The following is a 13,148-nucleotide window of genomic DNA, read 5'->3' as shown; positions in this document are numbered from 1 at the left end:
TTTGTGGCTGGTGTCGTATGTACATCCGGCTGTTAGGGCCATTGCTGTCCGTGTAAACGGCGTATCCTCGAGATCGCGCGAGAACGTGCGCTACGAATTTTCGCGATAAAGAATGTACACTGTCGTTATAAAATATTTCCGTATAAAAATGTATTTTGAATTTTTCTCTCTTTGCTACAATATTATAACAACTCATAATATTCGTAAGTCATAATATAATTTGTGACGAAGTATTTTAATATATAATATACAGAGCAAATAAAAATTTTTTTTTTATTTGCGGCAATTTAACTTTTGAGGACAGAATTAATGATGCAAGTTAATTCCTATTTAAAAAAAATGCATTATATTTATTTCAATATTCTTTCATTGTAGCGAAGATAGCTAGTGCGGGTTGCAAGAGTATTGCTAATAAACGTCGATGACTATTATCTAAGGAATTATATATAAATATTACGTTACTGAAAGAGATAAATGTGGCGGAAGTGATTTCAGTTTCAACGCAGTTTTACTCTTAATGGAATCCGACGATCACGTCCTTTACAGTGTTTGATGTGGCAATTACTCACAAGTATTCCCGTAACTAATCGTATTGGCACGCATATATCATGAATTTAGACACAGCGGATTGCCGGTAGCGGCAGACCGGTGCAACTGCATTCTCCGGAGACTGCAAGGAAAGAATGTATTCGTACCAGACGAGAACCTCGCGGATCGATTTTTCTTGCGCGGTACTGTTGCGGTGGCACTTTCGGTTTTGTGCACTTTCGATTGGATATCATATTCGCGAGCAGAATAATGCAGAATAATTCTTGTGGATGGCGATAGGTCCATACGCGATACGCGCTCGCGATAGTGTCTGTTAAAAGGAAATTTATATCAGTTCGATTTTAAAGTGCGTCGATACAAACAACCAAGTAATCGATTGTGTTGCAACAATTCTATATTCTTATTATATAATCTATTATTGAACTTGCATTCTGCAATTGTTGTTGCAGTAAAATGTTACTTATTTTTATTTCGCTTGTTAGATCAGCAGCTCGTACTGATTACAACAGAGAAAGAATCATATTTTTTATCAATTATATTTTTTATACATAAAAATCACAAATATTTGACAAAATTTTTTGGTAAATTATTTTTTTTACGTGATTTAACGGATTAAGATCGCATGTAGGGAGAAATATCTAATTATCCGAACATACTGCGTCCGGGACTTTGTTGTCGATTATGCAACATGCTACTGGCTGTTCCCGATCCATCGAGATTGCGCGCTGCGCCAGACGCAAAATAACGTCGAGCGCATTATATGGAGTGGTGATTTATCGCGTGCCCGATAAATCAACGCGTGTCGAAGATAAACGAATGTCTGCATTGTCTTCCCGCGTGCACGTAAATGTTTCTCGCACCGCAGTAGGAACACGAGTTAAACTCGCGTGCACACCCACGCACACGCAGTCGCCGCGAGCGCGCCAATATATATACATAGAGAAAAAAATACATGCATACACAGTGAAAAAGAGAGAGAGAGAGAAGGAATCTGCGGGATTCACACGATACCGATTTCATGTACGTCGGCAATCGTATAGATTGCGGCAATTAATCTCACTGTGAACGGTTCGCGCTCGAGTTTCACGAGAAGAAATTTACATGGGCGCTCGCATTAAATCGTCCCTATATGCTCGCGATTTGTACGCGACTTGTGCGCGCTCGTCGCGATCGCTTGCGGAGATCGTAAAAAAAAAATCGATAAGGAAATTGCTATTGTAATTATTGTTGTCAACAGTATACACGTATTCCGGCAATCTATACGTGTTTTCGGATGTACAGCAATTATTTGTGCAATTGCGCAATTACAGAACAATTGATGCAGCGAAACAAAGCGAAATTGTATCATATGCGAATCTCCTCGGCTACGATTTGCAATGTTAATCTGAGGAACGTAAACTCGTATTTCGATCACGTGTCATCTCGTTTAGTTTACAAGACACCGATAACATTTAGTTTCTGATAGTCGCGTCTAATTAACTGGAGTGGAGTAAATAGCGGCACGGTGATATGAACGATATTAGCGTGAGCTTTCCGACGAATTCTAGCGTATTAATAATAGATGCAGTACATAAATCAATTTGTCTCACACCGAGTTTGTCAAACGTTTTTAATTATCTCGTTTTCACTACCACTATAACTCTTCTCCTATCTGCTCATTAATCATTATGCGCAAGTCGGTTCGCGAAACTTTGAACGTGTACCTTGTCGTGCTTTATGAACTAATGAGATTAATTAGCACATATAGGTATATATACGAACTGTCTATAATACAACACAGATGTGTGAAGTTGGCACCCCTATGTTATGCTATCATAGTTCTGTTAAGAGTTCTGAGTTATTTAGAACCATAGGAAGAGTTCTTGATAATTTTTAGAAATAGTTCCGGTCATTACGATAACAAAAATCAGTTTCAAAAAATAGGGGTGCCAACACATTTTTTTACACATCGAGTTCCAATAGTTCTGAGCAGAGTTTTAAGGTTCTTTTAAATAGTTATATAGTTCCTAATTATTTTTTGAAAGAGTTCTGCAATTTTTAGATAAAAAAAACGTACCTTTAATATCGAAGATATTTCTAAAATATCTTCGATATTGAAAGTATGTTTTTTTATCTCTATAAAATTGCAAAACTCTTTCAAAAAATAATCAGGAACTATGTAACTATTAAACAATTCAAATTTATTCACCTCACGGTTGCTCCTTTGTTGCCCGATGCCTTATATATATATATATATATATATATATATATATATATAAATTATTAATTAAATACATAGAACACATAAATTTATGTTTTGTTGTATATATTTAATTAAAGATTTTGATTTATTGGAGTAATGATGGCATTAATTCTTTAACAACGTATACATTTGATTATAAAACATTCTAGCCAGTTAATTAAATAACTTATCGTACAGTGCGATAGCAGATAAATCAAACAACTAATAAAACCTCGCGTCGATGATATGAAGCAGTAATTTTTAATGTTGATTTTTTGGTACTTGTGATTTGATAATTAATTACAAGACTTGCTAAGAGACTATCTGTGAGAAATAATAGTCTATATATTTTATAAGCAACTTCTCGTAGTTTACATTAATATATTTATATTTTTTATACATTTAAAATATTGTATAAGTAAAATAAGTACAGTAAAATCTTATCTATAATTAAAATAAAAATTTTTATATTTTTCTCATGAAATAATACTATGTATATAATAATTTAAAATAATATTCGCATAAAATTATACATATATCTATTATTTCACACAGATATTAATAAGTAACTCAATAAAATATTTAGAAAAGTAATATATATTGAACAATATTTATGCACATATAACTAACAGTAAAACATACGTAATTAATACTCAGAAACATATCTGATTATTTATTAGACGTATATTATCATTTCACAGATAATCTCTTTGCATATCTTGTAATTAATTACCAAATGACATTTTTAATCTAAATAGTAAATTTGTGTACTCATTCTGTTTCTCAGATATCAAACTACTAACTGTAAAAGATACGTTACGCGGTAATGAAGGCACAACGTTGTACTTTGCTAACTACCTCCGTTAATTAACCGTTTGAAAGTTTAGCGACGTGAGAGCAATTATTTATCAGTTCATTCGAACGGAACCTTTGTCTTATGTTGTCACTATGTATCGTTGATACATATATGTAGTGAAAAAATTTCTTCTACGCTCGAGCTCCCTTTTACTATTCGCGGATTATGCGTTGTTATCATCTCAGATCTCTCTGCTTTAGGGCGTATGTATACATAGTACTCTCTCTCTATGTCTCCATCGGTTGAATGGCTTCGCTTTTTGCGAGCTGCGTCAGTAACGAGCGCTATTTATTTCTCTCGAGCCATTAGCGCCCGGCAAGCTACTTCTGCTCGGTCGAGCAACCGGTGAGCGATGCATCCGGTCTTGGCAGATCGGAAACGATCATCTGAGATTCGATCCTCGCACATTTTCGAGCCCCTCCTCTCATTCTTCATTAAGTCGGCTTTCTTCCTTCATCTCTCGTTCTCGCTCTTTCTCTCTTTTCGTTTCGCGCACGCCCGAGATCACAGTCACGTATCTCATGCCATCTTTCCTTCGGCAAATCACTATCGATCGCGATCGCGGTCGTGTAGGAACATTACGTTGAAATTGCGCTATCCATTTGACCCTGCTACGGGATCCCGCGTCTCGGATCTCGGTCCGTTCCTCTCTTGTTGGCGCGGAACGACTTCGTCCGGAGACCCAATCCATCCTCGTGGCCTGATTTTCATAGGAAAATTGCACTAACCTTTTGCGGAGGTTAAATTCAACGATCGCCTCGAGTCATTCGATCTTCCACTTTTCGCGCTCGTACCATCACCGCGGGCGCGAGCGTGCAATCTTTTCGCAACTTGTTACGACGACAACGCGAATGTACGCTTCCCGTTACTTCCACGGCTTACCGTGTATACTCTCGTGCTTGAATGATTACTTAACTCTGACTGAGTGTCTGCGGACAGTTTGTTAAATTTGCAAGCGGAGAGAGAGACATTTGCTAACATTGCACTATGCTTTCGCGTAAGTTGAAACAATATTATCCGCGCGCGCGTGAGACATTCAACATTTTACAACTATAAAATCTTTTTAAAAATTTGATGTTAGCGGACATATATATTTTCTTTCTCTCGCGTATGCTACACAAGAGCATTAAAAATATCAAAGAGCTTGATTTATTTATAAATTAATTTATGTTAGATCAGTATATATTTATAATATATTTTAAAATGTGCTTAACAAAATTGCGAGACGGCAAGAAGGAGGAAAAGGGGTGGTTGATTTGAATTGGTCGGTGACGTCAAACGAAGCAGCATAGCTATTTTCAGAGAAACCGGCGAGAGAAGAGAGGAGCGAGGTCGAGTCGCATGCGACGAGTTCGGGTCAGCTCGCTTTGCTCGCGCGACTCACCCACGCCATTCTCTTTTTCTTGGCCGCGACCCAACGAATGCGGCCGTTACTTCGAAACTTGGCGGAATTGCTCTCGATGAAGGTCCCTTGAGGAAACTTCACATTATTTCGATTAGCGCATCGAAAATATCTCTTAGGATACACTTTGTAGAAATCGTGGAAAGAAATTTTTTCCTAATTATAATTTCTTCATCTCGACGATTAATCTTCTTTCTTTTCTCGTAATATTAGAAACTTTACATAATAGAAGTTTTACAGATTATTATTTTAATTCGAGATTTTTCCTCATAATATATTCTTTCGTATAATATTAATGTGCAAAAATAATTTCCCAGTATTAAAATCACAAGATTCTCTTTCTTTAAGAAAATCTCTTAGAGCGCAAACGTCGACTTTTTTATCGATATCTCGAAAATGGCAATTCAATTTTGCAATGCAACTTGAATCATTCGACAATTTTCACCATTGACCGGTAATGTTTTCGAACGACTCGTACAAATTTCTACAGCTATTATTGTTGAATTATTTCGCCGTATCGAGCGTTTCGCGTTTCGTAACGGCAAAATATCGTCATTATTCACGTCTTGTTAAGGCGTCCCGGAGAAGGCGATTCCTATGCGCACACGAATGCGGTGGCGCAAGTGGTAATCGTTGCTAATATCTGCCATGTTACAGCTATTACCATGCTTCACCGCGACGTAGCCGTAAATTCCTTTAAGGGAGCATCTTAAATCCGTCTCGTTTTCGCCTTTCGTTGTCATCGTGAATCGACCTGCGATGTCTTTTCCGCTTTCTCTCGGACGAAGGCACGTGATTGCACTGACGGTTCGGATTCTCTGGCATCCGGTAGATCACGATCTGTCGAATGCTTCAGATTGATCTTATTTGTAAAATATATGATGAGACAAATGCGCTTAGAGATATGTTTCGACTATCGCTTATTTATATAAAAATAAATTTTATTAATTAAAGATTTTTTAATAGCGCTTATGCATTATTTATAATAAAATAATAACGAATATATTTTATTTTAGATGATAGAAACTTTTAAGATAATAGAAATTTTTAAAACTTTTAAAATTAAAAAATTTTGAAATATTTTTATTATTTTGTAGATATCATCGTGAAAAAAAACTAATTATTGCCTAAGATATATTCATAATTTGTATATTTATTTTTATCCAGTCAGTCTAAAATCTATGTGAGCAGATTCCGAATTTTTTTTAACGAGATGAAAAGAATGTATAGTTTTTAGTTATAAAAAAATTATTGCGAGAAGCAAATACATATTGTCTCCCTGATGATAATTTGCTCATATAACTTTGACATTTATTAGCAGATAAATAACAGGATATTACTCAAGAATTTTATTAATGCACATTGACAAATTACGTGTGCAGGCATGTTCTCCAAGATGATTTCTCTCGGTATCGTGTATCTCATAGATTACGATCCATACGGCGTACCGTTGCTCGAGTTCCTGCAGGTTTCTGTTCGGTTCGTTGCGTAGGCGTCGGGCTTGGCAGAGTTCCAGGACTCGTGGGAGGCTGACCAGGCCTCGTGGACTGACCTCAGCCTCTGACCTCACCCGAAATAGTCTCCCGTTGCCTGGCTCTTGCATTTCTATTTCAGAATTTTCCTCTCTCACGTCGCGACAGACGATGCTGGAATGAGTTTCTCTATATTGTGTGCGTCTTCATTTTAGTAATTCTTGCAAGTGATAGTATTTCGATATATCGAATACTTTGAATATAAAAATTTATATTTATAAATGTTTCTTTTAAAGTTTTATTGTTCTGTATAAATATCAGTATTTTTAATTTAATCAGTATCTCTTGGCGTATTACATTACCTACATTTTATATTAGTGAAAACTTATATGCGGATTTTTATAAATATATAAAGTTTATTCAATTTATACATAAAAATAATTTATATCAGAGAGAAAGGGGAGAGAGATAAATATTACTTTGATACGTAGACATTTGCGAAACGCAACATTGCTCTCTTTCCCGAAATTCACAACTTGTTATTTTCGCTTTTTATGAGACATTTCATAAAATCTTTGTAATAAATAGGGATATGGGATACAATTATCCGGCACATCGTTTTTTTTCTCTCTTTCTTACGAAACTTTCGATTTCATGTAAAGTGGCGTGATACGGACGCATCACGCATTCTGCCACGACGCTATTTTCAACGGTATCATTTTTCTTTTTGCTATCGATGGTAGCGAATAGCGCGAGAAATTATGGCTGCAGATCCTCTCTTTCTCTCTGTCTCTCTCGTGGCTGAGATAGGTAGTTCCATTAAGATGCAAATTCGCCAATAATTCCGTGCGGCATGGCCGCTTGTCGCCCTGGTCGTGTACTCGCTTGTAATCATTCATATCACAAAGAGAGCTCGTTTTCCAATTCCCTGTGCGACATCGATCGCCTTACGTTGCTTGTAAAGTTAATTATTATCTCAGGGATTTAATTGCTCCGAATATCGCGATATCCTTTTTCTCGCGAGGAGACGGTACGCGGGAAGGAAGCGAGATCATAAACACCAGCTGTGTGTGGCGTTGAAAGTTAGATCGGATAGACGCGGTATTCTTCGTGTTTATAGTATTAGTACCAGTTACCAGGCCGATGTAGTGGATGCTTATTTATTTAGTTAATACTTTGATCTGCATACGTGTCCGTTGAATACACTTGCTTTCTTCGTGTTAGACTTTATAACGAATATCAACGAATCTGAAAGTTTAAAAGAGGAAGAACTTAAATATTTTAAATATTTTAACTCATAATTCAGAGCGCAGTTATATGAGATACTACCCAAAGTTCCTGAAAAATATGTTAATAAAATAAATTATATTTATTCTAGATCTTATTCACCATCATCTTCAAAGTAATTCTTGAGAGCGTTATACATTGATCCCAATGTTTCTGCCATGATTTGAATGCGTTCTGAAAATCCTTTGTCGTTAAAGTGTTCATCATCGTCTGTGATTTGGTTTGGATATTCTCTATACGCTGTCAAATCTTTGACTCTTTATTTTGATTTTCATTATTTGGAAAGAGAAATATGGCAGTCATAATCCCTTTCTAAAAAAGGCATGTTAATTGTAAGTCGATTCTCGCAAGTATTGTTGCATTTTTTCCGCGATGCTGATTGACTGTTTCGATTCGCGTTGTGCGTTATATTCATATCATCGAGAGGCTGTCATTGCAAGGGTTAGTAGTTTAACAGTTTGTTCAAAATAAAATTGAATAAAATAATATGTTTTAAATAATATGTTATAATACTAAACTCGATTAATATTTTTGATAATTATCAGCTGATTTCTGTCAAAAAATATTAATCGCGGATAAGGTGTATTATAACATTTTACATTAAACGAGCTTATGTTATTATTGTTTATTCCAACAATTTTATCTTATTATAACATATTATTTAGAACATATTGCAATTTTAATATTTTTAACATATTATTTTAAAATTTAATTAACAAATTAACGCTTTAATCAGCTGATTTCTGTCAAGAAATATTAATAAAGCGTTACTTTGCTAATTAAATTTTAAAATAATAATATGTTAAAAATATTAAAATAATAATATATTGTAAATAATATGTTATAATACTTTATCCGCGATTAATATTTTTTGACAGAAATCAGCTGATAACTGTCAAAAATATTAATCGAGTTTAAAGTATTACAACATATTATTTAAAACTAATATTATTATTTTATTTAATTTTATTTTGAACAAACTGTCAAACTGCTAATCCTCGCGATGACAGCCTCTCGATGCTACGATATAACACACAACGCGAATTGACAGCCAATGAGCATCGCGGAAAAGCGACAACAATAAACTTTGATATTTGCGAGTATCGATTTTACATATTTTTTTTAGAAAAGGAAAGGATTCAGCCCTTTTGTCGCGCAATTACTCTGCCACGAGCATAAAATAATAAATACGAGTCAAAAATAATAAAAAAATAACACGCACTTTATATATCGTAATTTTATTATGCGCAAAGTAAGAAAATGTAGATAGATTAAGTAGTACGAGTCAACAATTTCTCACTACGGTTAACCTTTTCGTCGCGCAATTACTTAATTAATAACATAAAATCATTAATGCCAATCAAAAACAATAAAAAATTATACGCACTTTATATATCATAAATTTATTATGCGCAAAGTAAGAATTTAGATAGATTAAGTAGTACGAGTCAACCATTTCTCACTACGTTTAGCCTTTTCGTCGCGCAATTATTTAATCATTAACATAAAATCATAAATGCGAGTTAAAAACAATAAAAAATAACACGCACTTTATACAATCGTAATTTTATTATGCGCAAAGTAAGAATTTAGATAGATTAAGTAGTACGAGTCAACAATTTGTCACTACGTTTAGCTTTTTCGTCGCGCAATCACTCAGCTATTAATATAAAATAATTAATACGAATCAAAAACAATAAAAAATTATATGCATTTTATATATCAATTTTATTATGCGCAAAGTAAGAATATAGATAGATTAAGTAGTACGAGTCAACAATTTCGCACTACATTTAGCCTTTTCGTCGGGCAATAATTTAATCATTAACATAAAATCATAAATGCGAGTCAAAAACAATTTGCTAATTAAATTTTAAAATAATAATATGGTAAAAGTTATAAAATAGTAATATGTTGTAAATAATATGTTATAATATACCTTATTCTTTTAGATTAATATACCTATTTCTTATTAGATTAATATTTTTTCTTTCTATATCTTTTAAAGCTATATCTTTTCGAACGAATCTCCTTCGAGTTTTAATTAATTATTAATATTAAGTCATGTATATAGTATCGCGCGCGCGTTACTAGAGTGAAGTTGCCGATGTTTGTAGCCTCGGCCATTACCGAAACGCCGCGAGTATCAGGCAGTTGGAGCTGCGTCCCGCTGTGATTAATTAGTAAGCATAATCGTTAGAAACGATTTCTAACCTTTGTATTGTAATATTTATCAATCGCATATCATAATTTCAACGTTAATGTGTATAGTCGTAATTGTTCGAGACGCATATTTTACGAAAAATTGGATGCAAAATCTCTTGCCAACATAACCCAACTTAATCTGTTTTTGCGCGCGCGAATGTGTTACGATCCGTGGATATATCTATCGTTAATTCTAGCTTACATATTTATATTGTGTATGTTGTAATGCGAAAAATAATAAGATTATTCTAATATATGTATGTATTTTATTTGTTACAGGTAGCATTGCGATACACAGTGCGATTCACGCGTCGTGTCGGGAGTGCCGTGTAAAGTTTCGCGTGTCGGGAGTGCCGTGTATAGTATCGGGCGATCGTAATTATTCGTGTTTTCGCGAGTGTCGTGAGTGCTACCATGAACTAAGAGAGGAGGAGGAGGCCCAGGGAGGCATCGGGCGACAACGGGGCAACTGTGAGGTAAAACCTAAAAACATTTTTTTTTAAACTACATTGGATGGAAATATTTGACCGTTTCTATTTCGAAACACCTGTACACACACATACACGCTCTCCCTCCCCACACACATGTATATACATAATTTGAATGTTTTGTTTTCAGATCAATGTGTGCTGTGTACTACAATTGCACGGACCGGTGAGTGAGAAATTGTTTATTTCGATTGAGTTTAAAAAATATTATAACATTCCTTTCTTAAAAATGCATGTTAAATCCATTCTCGCAATATTGTTGCATCTTTTCCACGATGCTGATTGACTGTTTCAATTCGCATTGTGCGTTATATTCGTAGCATCGAGAGGCTGTCGCGAAAGTTAGTAGTTTGACAGTTTGTTCAAAATAAAATTAAATAAAATAATATGTTTTAAATAATATGTTATTATAATACTTTAAACTCTCTCGATTAATATTTTTGATAGTTCTCAGCTGATTTCTGTCAAAAAATATTAATCGCGGATAAGGTATTACAATATATTATTTACAACATATGACTATTTTAATATTTTTTTACATATTATTATTTTAAAATTTAATTAGCAAATTAACGGTTTAATCAGCTGATGTCTGTAAAAAATATTAATAAAGCGTTAATTTATGTTAAAAATATTAAATAGTAATAAGTTGTAAATAATATGTTATAATACTTTAAATTCGATTAATATTTTTTGACAGAAATCAGCTGATAACTGTCAAAAATATTAATCGGGTTTAAAGTATTATAACATATTATTTAAAACATATTATTATTTTATTTAATTTTATTTTGAACAAACTGTCAAACTGGTAACCCTCGCGATGACAGCCTCTTGATACTTGATACTTGAATATAACGCGAATCGAGACAGTCAAATCAGCATCGCAGAAGAAAGGCAACATTACTTGTGAGAATCGACTTAACATGCCTTTTTTTAGAAAGGAATATGTAATCTATTTTTTATATAAAAAATTTATTGTCTATATTAGAATTAATTAGTATACATTAATAAATAAATAAATAAATTAATTAATTAGTATACAAATATTCTGCACAAGTGCAAATGAGTTTATGACAAACGATGCTGTTATAAAAGCATATATCAATTCAGAACTCTAATATCTCTATCTTTTTTTCAATTCGATGGACAACGTAACGTTATTTTCTCTTTACCGTTTTTCTTCTTTTTGCTCTTTTGTATCCTCCTTTACTTACAATTAGAATAAGAAACGCGAATATTCTCTCGCGCAATAAAATAAATATTTGGAAATTTCTTATAAAGAATATTATTTTTCTCTGATTTTATTTTCGCTAATAGTGTCGCTAACACACTCAATTTATCAAAATACAGATTTCTTTCTTTATTATTAAATATCGTAAAGTTTTATAATTATTATCCTAAAGTTTTATAATTTGATATTTCACAAAATATCAAAAATCATGGAATTAATAAATTTTCTCTCTCTTTCTATAGACATAATTACATATATTTTTGCTTTGACTTTAATAGATTTTGTACATTAAAAATAAAAGGACTTTATAAATTCAGCGTTACTCTTGGGTGTTAATCATTCGAGCACGTTACGATAATATTAATTTGTGATTAGGTCCTGTATCAATATGCAGAAATTAATTAAAATATGCGATATATATGCTTGCAAGAATCAGCATTAATGTTATTTCGTTTGCAATCGGGATTGTATCAGATTTCGCTAAGAACTCTCGGCGATGAAAATTATGGGTACAAACTTGCGAACCTATAAAATTGAAGAAAGATGCGATTCTTATTGCGGACGTACTTTACATGTAAGTACAAAGAAAGAAAAGTATTACGTAGCGAGAACAAGGCTATCACTTTCCTAATCCGGTAAGCCAATCGCTTATTCTCTAGGAGTGCGAAACCGCTCTTGTATGAACTCACGCAGCGATTGGGCGAACCAGTTAGCATCTGACGTATTTCCAGGGGTATCTAATTACTGGCACAATCTAAGAACTGAAACGCGTTTGCAATCACGATAATTTTCTCACAAGTAAACGCGAAAATATTAAAATATCTCGTGGAAATATACCTGTTTTTTAAAACAAATTAATATTTGTAATTACTTTATATAAAAATTATTATTATTTTTATGGCTATTTTAGATGTGTTAACAGTAATTAACATAATTTAAATAGCTTTTGTGATTTTTTTCTTTAAATAAATTTTAATGATGTAAACGATGAAATTGTTAAATGAGTATATTTTAATTATTAATTTGACTTGAAATGTCGCTGAGAAACTGGCTGTCTCACGGGCGAAGGTGTTGTTGATTGCTAAAGAGGGCACGTAGCCCGTGGTATGAAAACTCGGCAGACATTCCGTGGAACGAATGTTAAGTCGCAGATGTTATCGTTCCAGATATTTACTGGCCTGCGAGCCATCAGCCCGCTTCGAATTAATGGCGCGATCGGTAATGAACGTGGCAGCGCGAGAGCCGCGCAATCACGGCTTCTTGGTATCACAAATCCCAACTTCCTCCTGTCCCGCGGCCATACACGCGCGTTATCTTACGCAGACCCACCATACGCACATGTGCGTGCGTTATTATCAATGCAATGATGCGGGCTGCGCGCGACGTCGTAGGGCGTCGCCGCTCGCGAAGATTACTGGTTTGCCAAGAATAAAA

The 13,148-nt window shown here is 34.0% G+C and overlaps 1 protein-coding gene across 3 annotated transcripts in view; it reads left to right on the top strand.

The window, feature by feature from the left end:
• LOC145948582 (uncharacterized) overlaps positions 1–13,148 on the top strand; it is a 232,400-nt gene that overhangs the window by 15,748 nt on the left and 203,504 nt on the right. For all 3 annotated transcript variants that reach the window (XM_083058242.1, XM_083058246.1, XM_083058264.1), the window contains exons 3-4: positions 10,272–10,468; positions 10,611–10,646. In XM_083058242.1, coding sequence (XP_082914368.1) covers positions 10,615–10,646 — 32 coding nt within the window. In that variant the 5' untranslated portion in view covers positions 10,272–10,468; positions 10,611–10,614. The remainder of the gene's footprint in view (positions 1–10,271; positions 10,469–10,610; positions 10,647–13,148) is intronic.

The sequence above is a fragment of the Prenolepis imparis genome, unplaced genomic scaffold, assembly GCF_030444845.1.
Source record: "Prenolepis imparis isolate NDT839.2.m4 unplaced genomic scaffold, iyPreImpa1.0 SCAF_2, whole genome shotgun sequence".
Taxonomy (NCBI): domain Eukaryota; kingdom Metazoa; phylum Arthropoda; class Insecta; order Hymenoptera; family Formicidae; genus Prenolepis; species Prenolepis imparis.
This window is presented reverse-complemented; position numbering and strand designations above follow the sequence as displayed.